The sequence below is a fragment of the Pterocles gutturalis genome, unplaced genomic scaffold, assembly GCF_000699245.1.
Source record: "Pterocles gutturalis isolate BGI_N339 unplaced genomic scaffold, ASM69924v1 scaffold2963, whole genome shotgun sequence".
In the NCBI taxonomy this organism is placed as follows: Eukaryota; Metazoa; Chordata; class Aves; order Pterocliformes; family Pteroclidae; genus Pterocles; species Pterocles gutturalis.
The window spans coordinates 93224-112164 of record NW_010117770.1 but is presented as its reverse complement, the minus strand read 5'-3'; the positions used below and the strand labels follow the sequence as shown (position 1 = coordinate 112164).

Below are 18941 nucleotides of genomic sequence, written 5' to 3'. Positions count from 1 at the left end.
TGTGCTGAGCAATCTGGGGAGATGCTTTTGCCTTAAATTTCCTGTGAACAAAGAGACAGTCTCTGGCTCTCGTGCTCCTTGCCTTGGCTTAACAAACGGTTATGAAGCAGAAGGCAACAGAGTCTTGGCTTCTCCCATCTCACTGTGCACCCTCAATGGTTCTTACTTGTTCCTTACAACAAATTACTAATGAACTAAACTACAGAAGTGTATTGCCCTAATGAATGTATACACACATATCTAACCATACAGAAATGAGCGTGCTTCCATCAGGCTGCAGAGACTGGAGATGCCTACACCAGAGACGGCAAGGCAGCCAGAGACCCCCGGACCAGGGAGATGCCCTGTACCATGGACATGATCAGGGACTCACGAGGTTGACACAGATCATGTCCTAGCCATGTGTTCAACAGTGAAATTACATTCTAGCAAAACTTCTTTGCAGCAAGGAGAACTCAAAGTACACAAATAAGCAGAAAGCTGCCGCCTGTACTCTTGTATTTATTTTCAGGATAGCAATGTCATGACTACGACAGCAAAAAATGCAATATATGAAAATGAAAATGCATTTTTACCTCAATAGCTAAAACAGTTATTGAAAAAATAGCTAGAAAAAAATTCTTCTCACTCCCATTGCTAGTAAAAAGGCATGAAGGCAAACAGGATGTTTCATAAAAATAGAAATGGAGAGGGTGACAAAACTCTACCTGGGAGTTAAATATGGACTGTGTTATGTCTTTAGTTTATTTTTCCTCGCATTTCCTCTCCTCCTCCACTTTAACTTGTGTCATATTTACCCTTTTGGTTAGCAATAGTAAATTTATTTAAAGGATTTGCCTGAAAAAAAACTTTGTGCCATATGTGAAAAGGATGAAAAATGCCTTTTAGCAGCAAGGATGTCCAAGAACACAGGAAACCCACTCCTGGAGCCCTGCCACATGCTGGACTGCTTTGCTCATCGTGTAGGAACGATGACATCACAGTCTATAGTCATTAATTTGGGTTATAAATAAAAGAAGAGAAAGCAGCGTGTCCCACACAGAATTCTGGATGATTAGCAAAACTGAGTTATTTTGTCTAACCCTACGATGAGCTGCGTGTTTGGAACCCGCGCCTCTTCTCACGCCTCGCAGGTTCACCAAATCCACGAGAGAGTTTAACTGAGTGACTCAGAGATTTCCACGCAGGTCCATTCCTCTCCCCTAGCACAGAAAACCGAGCACAACGGAGGCAGGCAATTACAGAAGCCACGAGGCACCCGGAGGCACAGATGAACTGGGCAATATCATTTGCTTTCACAGCTGCAAATTATTAAATATTTTGATTAGGGGAAAAAATATCATCAGTTCAGTTCAAAATCTTGAATAAAGGGCTGTGTGAGAAATGTTAAACTGAATTTTATCACAACAGCAGTTTAATTTAACAGGTTTATCTCTTTCTAAGTATATCCATACAATCAATTTGCATTATTTCATTTATTTCAGGACTTTTGCTAGAGACAGCTTTTTGCTGTGGGAGCTATTCTGTGTTTTTCACTGACCCCTTGTGGTTTCTAACTCCGAGGAGAAATTATTTTCTCGAGCTCAACATTCCATTAAGCTGATGTTCACTTAGAATAAAGGCAATACGAGAATCCTGAAAGACAACACAACAGCTTAATAAACAATACAGCATCCCGACAGAGCTGCTTATTTTGCGGGGTTTATAATCACATTCCTTATTCAATTTTTTTTTTGTTACTTTTTTTTGTGGTGCTGTGTAGAAGTTAAAACTGTATGAAGTACTCAAATAGATGATTTCTAAAAAATCCCCAAATTTTTCAGGCACAAGATGAAGGTAACCACATCCCCTAGGAAATGTAGACAATGGAGTGAAATAACTGTGAAAGACAGTCGTTTGAAAAGGGATGTATCTATCCCAAAAAAAGCAGTTTCAGGGGATATTGCCCTGGACAACGGATGTCTGGCTGTGAGCAGTGAAATCTAGAGAGGGAAGAGTTTCCAGTTACCCACTGGGCACTGTCAACATGTTTAATCTGTTTAATAATCCTGTGGCCACCTGAGACTACTTTGTTTTCTGCCTTTATTGCCAAACACGCAATCCCCTGCAACTGAGCAGTGTCTAACCAGATGAAATGTAATTAAAGAGGCTGCCTAGGAATAATATTCAAGAATTCTTGCAGAAATATCCTGTGACAGCCGTAATAAAAAAACAAGACAACAAATAGGATGCTAGACCAGCAAATCCCTAAGTGTCAGAGAAAGGATTGCTTTTATATATGCTCCTTCATTTTTTAATTAGGCAAATTACAGCTAATTTTCAATAATAAAAAAACCTAGGGTGTAGAATTTGCTTTTAAGCATAAAACTTATTTCAATATGAACAAAAAGTAAAATTCTCTTCTAAAACAATCTTGAAAGACTTCAGTTCTACGTGATCTTAGCGCGATTCCCTGCAGTCAATCACAACAGCCACGAAAAGCTGCGGACTAGGATGGATTTTAAAACCTTGGCATTCTTATCATGCCATGGAATCATTTAATGCACACAAAGATGAAAATGTTTCTGCATGATGTTGTGAAAATAATCTATCTAAATACACACTTTGCTGGCGAAACAAAAGCAGTATAAATGTGTGATCCCTCCCAGTATCCCATAATTTCATAAACAAGCATTTCTGCTGTTTGACCTTGCTCACAGCATTCTCCAATTCGCTATGATACCATCAAACCATTTTGGTACATTTTCCTGGTTCCTAGCTCAGAAGCGTTACACCATCCCCAGGAACACAGCCTGCCTTCTTCATCTGCTCCTGCTGCTGCCTTTCAGCTCCAATCTTGTAAACTTGGGAACGAAGCCTCCCCAGCAGTCCCACATAAACTGATTACTTACACAATTATTTCCAAAGACATGCTAACGTCAGTGGTGATTAGCTTGCAGAAGGCAGCTTCTGAGCTTAGGTTAGTGATGCTAAGCCGCTGTCAGTAGCAAGCAGGATGGGGATTTGGAATAACGGAGAGAGAAAGACAGACAATAAACAAGGAAGCATTTTTTTTTTCCATGAAAAAAATGGAATTCTTAAGTCTCCTCTTCACATCAGCACAGAGTGCTTTGGAATAACGGAGAGAGAAAGACAGACAATAAACAAGGAAGCATTTTTTTTTTTCCATGAAAAAAATGGGATTCTTGAGTCTCCTCTTCACATCAGAACAGAGTGCCAGCTTTCTCTGCTGGAATTCATGTTTATCATTCATAAGGACTAAGCATGAATTTGCCCATGAAGCAGACCCTGTAAGAAATTGTTCAGCTTTTTTTAGGTGCATTCCTATGATGAAACCACAGATTGACCAAGGACTTCTGTCACTTTAAATCAGTGTGCTCCAAGGTCTGGGTTTACAACGCAGTGACAACATGATGTTAGACATAACCTAACTTCATATTTATCCCAGATGGGTTTTCAGGGTTTTTTTTTGCTCTGGTTTAAAATGCATTTAAACAGAGAAACTTGCCCCCTCCCTGCATTAAACTAGTTTCATCAATGAAAGCAACATGTGATTTTATTTTCAAATAGGAAGAGGTAAAAAGGATTGAGGAAGGGTAGTTCTCTTCTGTGCAGGCTTTTATGAGATAAAGATACCAGATAAAGAATCAAGGTTAAGAAAAAATAAGTTATTGATTATGTGACAAATGATTACTGCATTAGGAAATATTTGCCAATGACAAATGGTCCTATCCTTTGTTTTCCTCGTTCAGTATTAAAATATTTTGTAAAATAATGCATTAATAAAATAAGCAACTATTCAAAAATGAAATTTCACTTTTAAATTAAATATTTTAAGCTTTAAGCTATAGCATGTAAACTGCTCTGGGTCAACTTCAACTGTAAAAGTACCATTGGAAGATGACAATGGCTTCAGTGACCTTGGATTCTTAAACCAGTTCACAGCTCAGGAGCTTCTAACTTCAATTTCAATTGTAACTTAACCAATGTATGAGCCTGGAAGTGTGATTTGTGTCAGTCACCTTTACCCTAATAAAGCAAGATAATTTGTTAGAGATACATGCAAATTAAAAGCCCACACGTGTATGTTCTCAATGCCGACGTGTATCTTTTATGGCAATAATTCAGTGATTAGTGAAAGAAGAAAAATGGGCAGGAAATGGGTGAATTCAGGTATCAGAGCATCTGTGCATATGGTTCATCTCTCTTATGATATAGTATACTGCAACTAACATACAGCAACAGATGCAGGATATTATATCATAAAACATGCATGGTAAATGTATCTATTTAAATAAACAGTGAACACAAGCATTTTTTTGATCTGTGGAAGGTATTTAAAGTTCCATGAGTGTCTTTCAAATTAAAGATGCACCATTTTCCATTTTCCATCAGAAGGTGGCATTCATTTAACTACTTCCTTCAAAAGGAAAGGCACACTGCATCTGCTGAGGTTTGACGGCCCCTTTTTTGTAAATGAACTTCTAATCCGGGGAGTATTTTGTGACAAATTATGGAAGATTTCTTTTTTTTTTTTTTTTTTTTTTGATCTGTTAGAAAAACTTAAACTGGGGGGGGAAAAAAAGTGCATCCTTAAAACGTGGTGAGAATGAAACTGAATTTAAAAAATTTCAAACATTGGTAGAGAGGGTTGTGTGAAGAGGAAGGTGTAGGAGAACACCAAGGAGAAAACTACCTTGAGGAAGTGGATATTTACATGACAGTCCTGGAAGAGACAGGAAAGGGAGAAACTGCTTCGTTAGTCAAGGGCTGGCAAAGCAAAGCAACAACAATTAGTAGCAAACAAATAAAGACAGCAGTGAGAATACAGAAACGGACACGTCCGCTATGCACAGAAACATCACGAAAAAGAACCCGCAGTGCTGACCACCCCAACAGCACACACAGCGCAGCACAGCGAGGAGCAGGTCTTCACGCAACTGCTCTCAGTCCTGGACACACACACGCCTCGTGCACGGAGCATTCCCCATGGCTCTGACCCACCGCAACGCACAGAATCGCACGGACGTACAGATGTGTGCAGCCTGGGCTCGGAACCACTAATGAGCACTGGAGAGGGGCGACAGCACAGAAGTTGGTTTTTTTTTTTTCTTTGCTTTGAGACAAGCATTTAAACGTTATATAACAGATAAAGAAATCCCTGTTCTCAATATTATTTTCTACCTACACTCTTCACCTTAAATCGCAATATACAGCCTGAGAAAAGCCTTACAGAAACCACAAGCTGACACGAACTGGGACCAGACATGTATGCCGTCTGGTTAAGAAATCTGAAGCTCTCTAGTTTCAGATGTGGTGAGTGGATGGGAAACCTCCAGATAAGTGCATATGGGAATTCCCCGTGCCAAACTATAGTATGGAGCAGATGGAGTCATCTAACAGCATCTCTATAATGCTGCAAACTATTCTCTAATGATTAAATATGCATAATTTAAAAACAGGAATGAGTGCCACAGCCAAAAAAAAGCAGCTCTTCTTTTTATATCTCTATATACATAGTGAGCGTGGATTGATGTGCCAGCGATATTCTGGCTGGTCGTGATTCCAGCGTGGCTCCGTGTCTGTTTCCTGAAAAGTAAATTTAATTTTTTCTTTTACAATTTGAAGTGTCAGCAACATAATTTCTCCTTTCCATGTCACCTTTGCTGAACTGCCTGAAGTTACAGTTATTGCTTCAAAATGGGAACGCATACCTGTTAAACAGAGATATGGTAGAGATTGTATCCTTTTTTTTTTTTTTTTTTAAATAAATAAAAGAGTAAAGTAACTGCAGTGTAACAGCTCTGGGGCAAAAACATCACCATCCTTCAAAGACTTAAAAGAAATGTCTCCTTCACAGCCCTTGGTGGACTTTGCACGGAGACCAGAAGAACTTCACTCACAAATTAACAAAATCACAAGCTTCTCTACAATTTTTTTTTGAATGAAAATATCATATTTAATTAGAAGACTCATTTGGTTCTTAAGAAGCTACTGAAACAGTCCCAGGAGTCTTCTGCTGAAGCCCCGGCTATGCAACCGCAGCATATTTACCCAGCCTCTGGCTCAGAATTAAATCTGCTCTAGGATGTCCTGGCCATTGATTAAAGGAAAGAAAGAAAATGTCCTTTTGACCTAAAACTGTTGTGAATATCAGAAAAATGCCAGATGAATGCAGAAAGTACTGTCCTTCTCCTTTCTAATAAAGCAGCCAGAAACCGCTTTAAACAGAAATAAAACTAAAGGGAGTGTTAAAGATCTGAGACCTGCAGTACCTGCAGCGGAACAAGCCGAAACGATCTCCTGATGTTCCAAAAGGGAACGGTAAATAATTGAAAGAGTTTTCTTCAGCGTTAGAATACAACAACATGGAAACTCATCAGAAAGCTTTAATTGTGCCTTGAAATCTGGGGATGTTTCCAAATGCCACTTACCAGCAGCTGCACTGCCACAGAGGGTGCAGATAAACGTGAGCTCTGTGTGCAGCAGGTCTATAGACACAGACTGAGGTTGACACACCAGTTTGGTCAAACCAAACCCTGCCCTGCGTACTGGAGGAGTTTAGCAGCACATCAGAAGCAGAAATATCTACAGCTCCCGCATCACCGGAGAGGTTCTAGGTATTTATAACCACTCCTGATGGCCCAGCACCACATTGTCCCTGTTCTTACATTTAAAATGGTTTAAGGCATTTAAAAAGACATTTTCTTGAGGATGGTAATAATAGTTACGTTTAGAAGCACTGAGATGTCACCCAAATGTCACCGCTGACTGTACGCTTCCAATTTCCAGCTACAATAGCTACCCTGGGCTGACCTCTGCTTCCTTTCTCCGTATGTTTTCATCTGCCTGGGAAACCACAGCTCTAGCTTCGGCACAGCCTTCATCAGTGATTCCACCAAAAGCAGCTGAAAAAGTAACTCGTGAAATGATAACGGAGAGGAGCCAAAGCAGCAGGATGGGGTGCCCAGCCCCAGCCCTGGGGACACACTGCACACCCCGTCGCCGCACTCCTCAGCGGCACAAAGAGCCCACCAGGGGAGGGGAGAACAATAAAAAGAGCTGATCCTGAGTGGGTGACCTGGCACCTGGGTCAGTCCCAGAAAGGGGAGACTGGAAGCACAGCAGACCACCAGGATGGCCGCTTTCCCCGGGTACCTGCCTGGCCTCCCTGCTGCACATGGTTCTATGGGTCTGGCCCACGGTGTCGACGGGAAGATGACAACGGTTCCTGCTTCTACTGACACCGACCGGTGGTTATTTGGTAGAAAAAGTATTTATCAGAATAAGGTCATCATATTGTGGAGTGATTTTATTGATCTTCACTTAATTAAATGGAATGGTCCAAAACGAACAGCCATGAAAAGCCACTCGCACCTGGTGCCTCAGCCGAAATCTCTACCGAATGCCACTCCATGCTGCGGTCACAGCGGTACACGCGGGTGGATGTCCCCAAGGAAGCACCTCTCAGGGTCCACCAGAGTGGTCCTGCACGGACCCCCACGCTGGGGACAGTCTGGGCTCTCTCTCACAAACTAAGGAATCATTTTGTTCTACCGAAACCCGCACAGAGAGCTGCACTAAAGGAAGTAATTAGAACAAAAGACAACATCTGACATCTTAAGAGTATGTACCAGGAGGACTGTTACATCCCCACAGATGCCTTAAAATGAGGATTATATGGGCAGTAACCTACTCCCTCGTAACAACTTGCTTGGACCACTTCAATTACCAAAGCCGACTTCAGAGACTCACATTGCTCCCATCATCTCATACGCCTCGGACTTGGTGAATGTATCCACGTGTCAGGATTATAGCTGCTCTGCTCTTTTTTAATTAAACAAAATCATTGACACGGACCATAACAGCTGCTTTATTTTTAATAACATTTTCTGTGATGGTGATGTGGAAAGAAAGGGACAGACAGAATCATTACCAGCCTACTTTTAAGCCAGCATTATTCTATGATCATTCTAAGGTGATATTTAAGTATCAAGAAGTGCTTCACTAAGCAGCAAATTACAGGAAACAGGGCTTGACAAAACTGAAATAACTTCCTACAACAGAAGTTTTAGAGTTTGCACATTTCTTTTCCCCAAATAAAAAAGAACAGAACAATGCCCTAAAGAGCAAAAACATTACTGCTCAAATCATCACCAGGTATTAAAAATACAATACAATTGCATTATCTCCATATTTTGCTTTTTTCTCTGACTAGCAAAATACTATAACAGGAAAATAAGTATATAATAAATAGTGGATATTGCAGTTAAAAGACTTGCTAGTTTGGGGCTATGGAGCCACCTGGGACTGTTGGGAGTTCCCATGGCAACCTCCGCACGGACAATTACGGAGCAGCTACAATTATTCTGAATATGCCTGTTGAGAACGGAGTTTCGTTTTGAGATGGCTACAAATAATGTCATTCCGGAGAGAAAATACACAACCAAAGGTTAAAACCAAATGAAAAACAGGGACAGATTTTATCCTGCCTCCACTTCCTCCAGGAGTGTATTTTTATCTCTAAATATTAATAATGATGTGTCATCTATAAATCACTGAAGACAGATTTGATTATCCTGCTAAATGAGCAGACAACTGATTCCTAAGTTGTAGTGATAGGTGAGATCCAGAAAATATGTAATTGATGAAAATCTGCTGTATAGAAAATACTGCACTGCACCTATGCATGATATACCTCAATTTCTGTATGTCCCACAACTTCACACAGATAAAACATAGACAGTATAGAAAAAGAAAACTCCTTGTAGTAAAACCTAAAACCACTTAGTGAGGCCAGAAGGTTTAGATCTGGCAGAAGGGGCCACGAGGAAACTTCTTGTGACAAATAATTTTCTTGTTGCATTACAAATGCAAGCAAAGAGAATGTCTGAATCTATTCTTTATTTACTTATTTGTAATTTGTTTTATGGTAGATTTACATTGAATAAATGCCTTAAAGAGTCTGTGTCAGAAGGTCCAGCAAGTAAAGCAGCATTACCAACGAGATTTGTGTGGCTAATAACCACGCTTAAAGAAAAGTCTGGATTGTTACAGCGGAGCTAGAAGGATGCGATAGGATCGTGTAAACTATCGGAAATCAATCAGAGCTTGAGGCCAAATCTTAAAGATGTCTGTTGAACTATAGACACAGGCAGATATTTTTAAAATTCTCATTGATTTAGATGGGAGGTAGCTCCTACCTGCTTTTGGAGATGATACTAAAAACATTTCTAAACTTTAGTCAAAAGGGCAAAGTCAGTTTTAAGAATGTCTTAGACTTTTTCTTTTTTTTAAAGACCAGACACTGGTTCTGGAAATTTCACATCTACCAGTTCTCTGACCATTTCATATCTGGCAGTTCTCTTCTACAACCTGAAAATATTCTTATTCTTTCTTAACATTAAGCAATGAAATTCTTATCCTGAAGTTCCTCTGTTCCTACATAGCTTAGGTTTGTATATAACTCTTTACTCTGAAGACCACCCCATTATTCATTTTAAGTATTTGATATTAGTGATGCAATACTTTTGTAGAAATTGTTATAATTTTATACTAAAAATTAAATCCATGTAGCTTGGATATCAGTCACACTGTCATATATCCAAAAGTAGACCAAGCAGCACAAACAGACTTGATGAGCAAGCACTCTGAAGTTACTCTTTTCTATAAACGGATAAACGAGAAGCCAGCCCAGTATGACCTCTCGGTCTCTCTATATTCTTAATCTTCCCGAAAAATACACTCCCCTAGTAAAATGGCATCCAAGATCTGCAGTCTTCTTCCTGTAAGGTTTCAAAGCTGACTTCAGAACAGTGGAAATATTTATTTAGATTATGTCATGAAGTCACAAATAGCAGTATATTTCTCAGTGCCTTCTACTTGTTCCTAAGCATAGGGTACCTAAAATAAAATCACTGTGTAAGCCAAGATATAAATGATAAGAACACAGAGGATGATCGGAGTCAGCACCACTTATGTACCATACCAGAATAGCTAATAAGTTAAATATCACCATTCAGACATCTGTGCTGTTAATTTTTATATGCCACCACAGTAATTCCCTGTGAAACCAAGTAAGAACATTACTCGGGAGGGTGCTGCTTCCCTCTGTTCCTTCTCAAAGCGGTGAACTTTGAGACAGAGTAAGAGGCTGACCCTAAATCCTTCACCACGTAATGCTGCCTTGGTCTAGTTATAATTACACATTTTGTTTGGCTACCAGTATTCCCATGCAGCATCGCTAAGTTTTAAAACTGTTCATTCTGCAACTCTGGAAATGCTATTCCTGGAGACACCATGTTCACCGAGAACCTATTCCCTCTCCTTGATTAACTTGGGCCACTAAAGCAGCACCAGCCAGCCTACCTCCAGAACAGGGGAAGCCTCAAATACATGGTGCTGAAGATGAACTAATTAGACTTTGAGACAGACTAATTACTTCTGAGGCAGAGCTGGCCCCAGGTGAAGCTGCCGTTTCTGGGACCCAGTCCAGGAGCTTTACACCATGCAGCCCCTCAGGATTCCTGATCCACTTCATTGCGGGACACAGACAAGCCCTGACTGTTCATTCCGCAAATAGGCTTAAGAAAAAAAACCTCTGAGGTTGTAAATTCAATATGCAAACATCCTGCATAGAACTGATAGGTTAAAATAGATCATTTTAGTGACCTGCCTTCGTGCCGTCTCTGTCCTGAGAAAAACTCTGCAGATTTCTGTACCTGTATCACCAACATATACATATCCACCCAATTCCAGACTCTCTGTATCACACAGAGACATGTAAGGAGTGAAAAGAATTACTCTGGATGCTAGTCATTCTGGGGAGGATAAAAATTAAATATGACCTTGAATAGAAAATGACCTAGTGCAGCAAAATAAAATCACACTGGTCAGATCACAACTGTAAAGAAAGGCAAATGAAATGGAGATTCAGATACTTCTCAAATGTGTAACAAAAATTATAGGTCATGCTGCAGACAAAAGTATGGTAGCTGATCCAAATGTGTTCAGAAGAAATGGATGCACCTTTTCTTTTTTCTTTCTTGAAAGTTGAACACATGCCGTTTTTCCTCATTTCCTTGGGTTAACCCATCTTTTATAATAACAATGTAGAATTCTGCCTGATGGTGAACATAAAAAATTTGCCATTTCAGGTTGAAAGGAACAGACGTAAGTGTTTGTTTATACACAACAGGTATATTAATTACTTTCTGGATAAACAGCTAGACTGAAGTTGTAAATGTTCAACCAGAAAAAAGAAAACAATACCGTAATTGGAATACTTTAAACCCAGCATTGCATATGCAGCTGGAAAGAGTCAAGTCTGATGAGCTAAATCCAGTCCAGCCGTTAACAAACACCTCCCTCCCCAAACCGCACCTTTCCTGGGGCTGGGTTAATGCCAGCAAGGGTTTTGCTGTACTATTGGCTGTAGTTGTCAGAAGAGGTAGAGTTGCTGGCTAAGTGCTCATTAAGAAACAACTTCTTTGCATGGCACAGTGAGACCGTGCTTGTCACTGCCAACCACTCCAATCTGCACCGCACGAGGCAGGAAGACTCTGCAGAAAGTTTCATTTTCTTCATCGTTTCTTTTCTGTACATTACCAGCAATACCTTCCATGCCCACATTAAAGGTATCAGAATCTCAGATGGCAACCTTCCACAAAGATTTTGAAGCTCCAGATAATCAGTAATTAACATTGTAAATATTTTCTTTTAAAAAAACCCTACACTTTGTGTGAAATGTTCTAAGTATTGAAATACTGGTGTTTCCAATAACTTAATTTGTCAAATATTATAGATACTAGTGATAATGGCTGGCAGACGCGGCAGCTAGTATTAAAAGACACTAAAATTATTACATATATGCGACATAAAATATTTTAAAATACCAGCTTATAAGTGTCACAGCAGAGAAGCTGATCTGTCAGAATGACACCACTACTGAATGAAACCACTCGGTCCAATCTTCAAGAAGCCCAAAGGTATGTACTGCTGTCACGGGCAACCGAAATAAGTAGCACTCTAATATATAAGTTTTTAACGAGCAATTTTAGTGATAAAATGAAAAATGTATGCCACGTATAGTTGCAGCCATTTGTGTTTAATCCTCACCTCAAACTTCTGTCGGAGCTCCGCGTTTCCATCTTCATCAGCATCTGGAATGGGAACATTGTAATATTCACCTTCTTCTTGATTCAGCAGCTTGTACCTGTGGAACATTTGAGAAAAAAGTGTGAATTTAGAGTTATATTCCTGTTAGATTGAAAAATCTGATTTAGTTGTCTCTGTGTGGTTTGTACCAATGTCACAAGTGTGTAAAGAAGTGCTTTCGAAGATCTAAAGCAAACACAGGAACAGAACATATTTAAGCTAAAATTAGATCTTTAATCCCTAACTATGCGCCAAGGCAGTTTAATGGGCAAGGAAATTCTTCTCATCTGGGATATGATGGGAGACACCAACACTGGAAAACCTTCGTTTCCAGTGCTTCTATAGCCCTAAACAATTATGTTCAATGAGATGCACTTTTTGAGAAGATGCAATGAGTTCTATCCCTAGCTGGGTAGGTAATAAGATGGCATTTTATAAAATCATTTCCCATGTACTTTGAATTTGCAGGGCTATATATAACGTGATACACTTAGTAATGAATATATCATATTTGAGATAAAAATAAAATTCGTATCACAAGACTGTACACAGAATTGAGTTTGCAGCAGCTCCTGGCTTTAGTAGAAGTTTCAGGAACACCACAAAAGAAAAGCAGTCCTTTTATTATCCTTCTTTGTTAGATATAACCTATGTTTTCTATGTTTAGTTGCATTTTCAGTGAATTTATAGCACAAGATACAGTGAAAAGCTCTAAAAAAGGTAGATTATATTGAAGAAAAATACTGGTTTTCAACTTTTTCTGACATATTCTCTCTTTCTCTCTTTTCAGAAACTTACCATCCACTGGCTGGCATTTTCATAAGCTCTGACACCCCAAATGAAAGAGAGCCCATGAAATCATTTCTGGTTGTTCGATCCCAGTCCCAGACCTCTACGGATAACCGTCGATCTTTGTCTGTAGGTTTTAATTTACTAAGAAGGAGAGAAATAGAGGAGTTTTCAATGCAACACTGAAAGAAAAGATTCAATACATACAAAGATACTCCACTAAGGGGAGTTAAACTCACAATGTGAATGACTCATTCCAGTCTGGATTCAGAGTAGAACGGATGGTTTTTGTTTTTTGTTTACTTTCATTCTTCGGATCAGGGATGAGCTTCAGTTTAACATAGGGATCTGAAAGTCCGTTTGGATCCATGGGAATTAGGTTTTTTGCTTCTCGCACTGTCAAGATAAACACAGCTAATTTGTATAGGGTTACAAATCACCATTAAGAAAGCAATCACATGTCAAACCAGAGTTATTGAAACAAGTTGAAAACTAAAACAAATAAGACAGGAAAGCCACTTGTCAGACTTGGCGTGGAAGAAACTAGCTGCTATAAAGTAAGGTTGCACTTAGTGATATTTATAAGAACAATAGAGAGAAATGACAGGAGAGAAGAGCAATTCACAAACAAAACACAGCTTCCAGGCAGCCCTTTTCCTGCAATGGAATGATTAAATGTCAAAATCCACCACTATAAATTTTTAAGTGGGCAGCAATTCTGTGTGCTTTCATTTCTTCATCAGTCTTAGGTTATACCACTACAGGACCATCAGCCAAATACTGTAAGGGCGATTGCCAGATCATAACAGATTTCAGAAGATGGGTTATTTGATACAATCCATCACTGGAGGATATCTAACCCTGAACTCCCTCGGATTCATGGTTCGTTAGTTGTCAGATGGAATTGCTGAAAGCATTATGTCATGACAGCAATGAAACTAAAAGTGCAGAGAAGACGAGTTTAACTTCAGCTTCACAAAAATGTTAATGCAGCTTCTATTTTTACAGTGTCAAAAGAAGACATAAAGTGAGTTAATATATCCCATGTTGCTACTGGTCCCCAAGGAGAGAGAGAGCGAGCAGTCAGCAATCTGCCCGGGTGCCATTCCCACCACATCCCTGCGTGGAACAAGGCAGGCGGGCGACGGGGGGTTACGACGGCATTTATCGGGGGCTCGGCAGCTTTCAGGTTTCCATCTGGCTGGAGTTACTGCCACAGCTGTGTTGTTTGTGAAAAAGTTCAGAAGTCACTGCAAGGGGTGGAAGAGTTCGAGGGATGAGCAAAGACAGCACCTCCTCCCTCTTGGAGAGGAGCAGCGTAGCGCCCGTGTAACATCTACATGACGTGTAAGGGTTTATCGTGTGTTCAGCCATCAGCTTCTGAACCTCAGAAGAAGAGGGGAACGTTAGTCACGCTGTGAAAGCCTGTGCCACCCAAACTGGTCGTTCTGGGATGAACTGCAGTGATGGAGCTGGGGTGGGGAATTCAGAGCTTGCAACTGGGCACCTCAAAACCTACTGGGAGCAGTAACCCTCTGGGTTCGTTTTGGACAGAAAACAGCTTTTGTCTGGGAATTCCTTTGTGAGATTCATAGTTTCAAATTAGAGTTGTTCCTGGAAGGAAAATGTCAAGAAGCTTTGAGGGTGACACAGTTCCTAGGGTGTGAAGGAAAGGCAGCGTTTAGGAGTGAGTCACGGAGATATTATCCCAGACTGACAGTGCCCTCAGCTACCGCTTTCACGGTGTCAGCACCAGAAGGGCTTTTTTAATTTATCTACCGAACTGAGGAAAAGAAATCTGAAAGGAAATTTAGGAAAGATCAACCCTTACGTCACCTAATATTTCTTGATGGAAAACATCTCCTACAGAAATTTGAACTTTACAGTCACTTAAGAACTCAATCAGAGCTAATGCAAAAAAAAAAAAAAAGTTAGCAGGATCTTCAGCAGCAGATACTTACTATTTGCTCAAGGCACTCGGCTCTTTTTCCTCCAGATTTAAATGGCATTTTCATATTACAAACAAAAAATGTAGACCTGCCCATGATTTCAACCTGTTATTTCCCAGCATGGGTGAAAGGAAAGATTTTGGTGTTGACAACACCCCCATTATAGCAGAGCACTGAAGGAGATTCACAAAATCCTATAAGGGTCCTGTTCCCTTTCCTATACACCAGGTGTATTCCCGAGTCGATGTAACTAGCTCTAGGCTGACACTTTCCTTTTACATGATGGAGAGAGTGTTTTGGTGTTCGTAATGATTGTGCTCTTCCAAACGACATCACTGCTGAGTGGTGCTTTAGTGCAAATCTCCACTTAGCCGCGGTGTCATTTGATTCAAGCTGCAGAGGGAAAATTCTTGGGGAAAACCAGCCGCTGCCACAGAAATCAGGGGTTCAAACAGCTTGACCTGCTCTGGTTATTTAACGAGAGGGTATTAGGTGTGGTAGAACACGTTGAAAGAGGAAAATACCACATAAAACTAGTACGTTATGTCCAAAATAGCTGCAGAAAGAAGGTGGAGTACAGGGACGGAAGCTACTCACTCTGAACACACTGGCTTATTTGTCAAGGCAAGTCCCCTGCAGAACAGACACCCTGATGTAAATGAATTATTGACACTAGCTCGTGGCTGGAAAGGAATCACGTTAATGTGAACCAACAGTCGACACTGATTAAGTTCTTTTTCTTAAATTTGTGTTTTTAAAATGAGAGACAGAAAATTCTTATGGGCTAAAATTTTAAAATAAAATATAATTCTATTCACTAACTATATTACTCAGATATTTGTACCAAAAAAATAAACTGTGTTTTAAAAGAACAGAACAGAAACAAGTGTCTGTCTTACAGAGCATTGTAGTTTTCCGTAATCCTGTATAAAGCTCACAGGGCTACAGGGCTTTGCAACTGGGGAAACTAAAGCTTTCAGTCCAGAGAAACTGTCTCCACTCCCATTTATTCTGAGTTTGCCCTTTGAGGGTCTCTGTGCCCCGCGGTCAGCTGGAAAAGCATTTCTTTTTCAATATTAAAATGTATTAAAATGTAGCACACCGAAAGTGATCTTCAAATACTTCTGAGAAATAACATCAAGACTAAATAACTTATTTTAGTTAAATATTTACAATCCCAAAGGTACTAAGAACCATGAAGTGAGTGAAGGATGAAGAGACAGCCTTCAATACAAAATTGTGCGCTCTCTCATCTTTTTTTTTTTTTTTTGGTCTTCTTGTGCATGGCACTTGTGACTCCATCGCCAGGTTTAGCACATGACCTATTACTTCAAAATCCACTTTTTGACTTTTATTTCTATTCTGTAGTTTGGTGTAAGCGAGGAGCAGAACTCTCTATGTGTTCTACAGCTTCCCAGAAATACACACTAGGAAGTGTTTCCTTAAAGTTCGTTGAACAAAATGGCTTAATTTCAACATGGCATCTTCAGACTGATCCTTTCTGTTTAAATTCGACCTGGAGATGCTCAGAGTTTTGAGCAATGGGCTGTATGGATGCAGAGCTGTTCCGTGCCCGCTCAGCCTCGACACCCGCTGCCGAGCCTGGAAACCAGCTCCGACAGCAGGAGGACCCGGCAGCGGGGGTAAGACAACTTCTTCCTTTTGCAGCAAACACTGAAAAGGAAAAAAGCCCTCTAAACACAAGAAAAAGAGAAGCTCAGAGATGATTTGGGAAGGAAAGATGCAAAGTACACTAACTACAGGCTCCAAAGCAGTCGTTATCTCACGCCTTTTTTTAAGGTATCTGGCCCATCTGTACTCTTGTCTGCATAATCAGTACCCTCGGAGATCTTTTTTCAACTGAGCAGCACTTCTTTTCTTGAGGAAACAGCATGACGATACTTGTGCTAAATAGTGCTTATAAAGAATGATCCCCTAAGTGGTCCATCTCTTTCAGGGCACCCTGTTTTTAACCCCCAGGTCAGGTTTCTGTAGGAGGGCTGACAGGAAGGAGAGGTTTCCCCTCCCCACCAAAGACACTATCTCTTCTGTGTGCTTAAATTAAAAATATCTCCAAGAAAGTAAATCAGCTTACTGGGGCTGAATTCTGCTATCGCTGTAATGACAGCAAGCAATCTCATATTGCTTTATAATTATTAGTTAATTACACTCAACACTGTGATAGATGATACTCTAATTTAGAGGCGGTTGAAGTGAGACATGGTTCAGCATCACTGGGAGGGTAACTTGAACAGAAACCTATAATACTGCCTGCCAGTTTTCTGACATAATTATTAAGCATGATAATGACCTCTGCACTGAGCAAAGGACCTGGTACAAGTTAAATTTCCCAATATTGTGTCCAGACTGGACTCTTAATAGGGACTGAGAAGGCACACGGATGGAGACAGTGAAGCGAAATATATACTGAAGTTTCTAACAAATCCAAGCTTGCCCAGGTTTTCCTTCTAAAAAACAAAAATTGTTGTCAATTTTGAAAGAGGTGTACCATCTTCCTCCTCATTGTTAATGAAGAGGAGATCATATATCTTTAGTCAGCAGAAAAAGCAGACTACTTGATGGCAGTCCTACAGCTCTTCTATTATGTGCTACTTCTAATCCAGCAGATCTGTCCAGAAGCCATGCCTAAAACCAGGACGCCCACTTTTCCAGAAATAGGATGAAGACAGAAGCAAATACAGAGCTAGCTCTCAGGTGTTCACACTTTAAATAAATATCGAAATAAGACAGAGTGGGCTGGCAGAGAACAACTGACATTTTACGTGAAGAGAAGAAATTCAGGCAGAATTTTGAGAAATTCAGGGAGCATATGACAAAACCAGAGCTTTTTCCAGGAGATTTGATAGGTCCAAAAGTTGCAAGCCATATGCAATTATGGATTTATAACTTGAGATACCAGCAAATAAATGTAGTCATGGGAATGAGTAAATAAACGTTTCTGTCCCTCTAACAAAGCTGAATTATCAGCAGCATGAGTTTACTCAGTTCCTTTTCCAGTGAGTCACAGCTACCTTTTTCCTGAATTCCCAAATGTTGATAATAAAACAGTTTACTAATCACAGCAACCATTTCTTGCCAATCTTTTACTCCCCACAGGCAACTTAGATGAGCAGAACTCTCTCACCGCATGCGAATAGCTGCTTTTAGAAGAGGCTTCAAGTCTCCAACGGTCTCGGCTGGCAAGCCACCCAGCAAAAGGAAAGCAAAGGGAGACCTTCGCTAGCTCCATACATCGTAAAGTTCCTGTCTTCCCACAACAAAGCATGAGTAAATTATTCCATAATTCCCATTACTTCCTGAAGAGGATTCAGGTATGGACTCCAGTGACCCGCCCAGTTTTCAGATGTTGCTGGTGAGGGATGGAGGATCTCGTATTCCCAGCCAAGGAACTTTCTCCCCAGCACCTGCCCGCACTCCCCTTAATCCCAGTTTAAAAGAGTCACTGGTTACTGAGAATACTCTTTCTTCTTAGTTGGGTATTTGTACTCTGTATATGCAAAATCCAAAGCTGCTCAGGTTTTATTAAAGATTTATTGTAAGATTTCATTAAAACCCTCCCCGAACGCTTGCTTTCAGGAGCTGGCTGTGACTCATGTGTACAACTGGCTCCAAAACAGACCCTGCTTTTCAGACAGTTTCCCATTTCTGCACAGTTTTCAGCCACTAAAAGGGCTTTCCAGTATCAGACTCTTCTCTATTCCATAACTACTCCACTGCCCAACCAAAATTTTTTTTTAATATCCCCCCTGAGACCAGTGCCTGCTCATTACACCCCATTTCCCGAATCCTGAAAGACAGCAACGTAATGGATGTCAACCATCGGAACACCTGCACTGCTCAGGTGACTTACACACAAAAAACAGATGATTGACTTCTTACCTAGAACAAGATGAAAAATGAACCTATGATGCATGATACTTCATTCCTTTGTATTTATTAAGATATTCTCTCCTACCACCAAAAAATGTCCCATCATCTCTAATGCTACTTAATAAGTACTTGCACTGCAATAGGTTCTCTGCTTTC

At 40.3% G+C, this 18941-nt stretch overlaps 1 protein-coding gene across 1 annotated transcript in view; it reads right to left on the bottom strand.

The window, feature by feature from the left end:
* Window positions 1-18941, bottom strand: part of LOC104463528 (protein kinase C alpha type) — a gene marked incomplete at its 5' end in the record, with an annotated part of 80600 nt that overhangs the window by 24719 nt on the left and 36940 nt on the right. The window contains 3 exons of the mRNA XM_010075900.1: window positions 12118-12214; window positions 12955-13089; window positions 13185-13341. Coding sequence (XP_010074202.1) covers window positions 12118-12214; window positions 12955-13089; window positions 13185-13341 — 389 coding nt within the window. The remainder of the gene's footprint in view (window positions 1-12117; window positions 12215-12954; window positions 13090-13184; window positions 13342-18941) is intronic.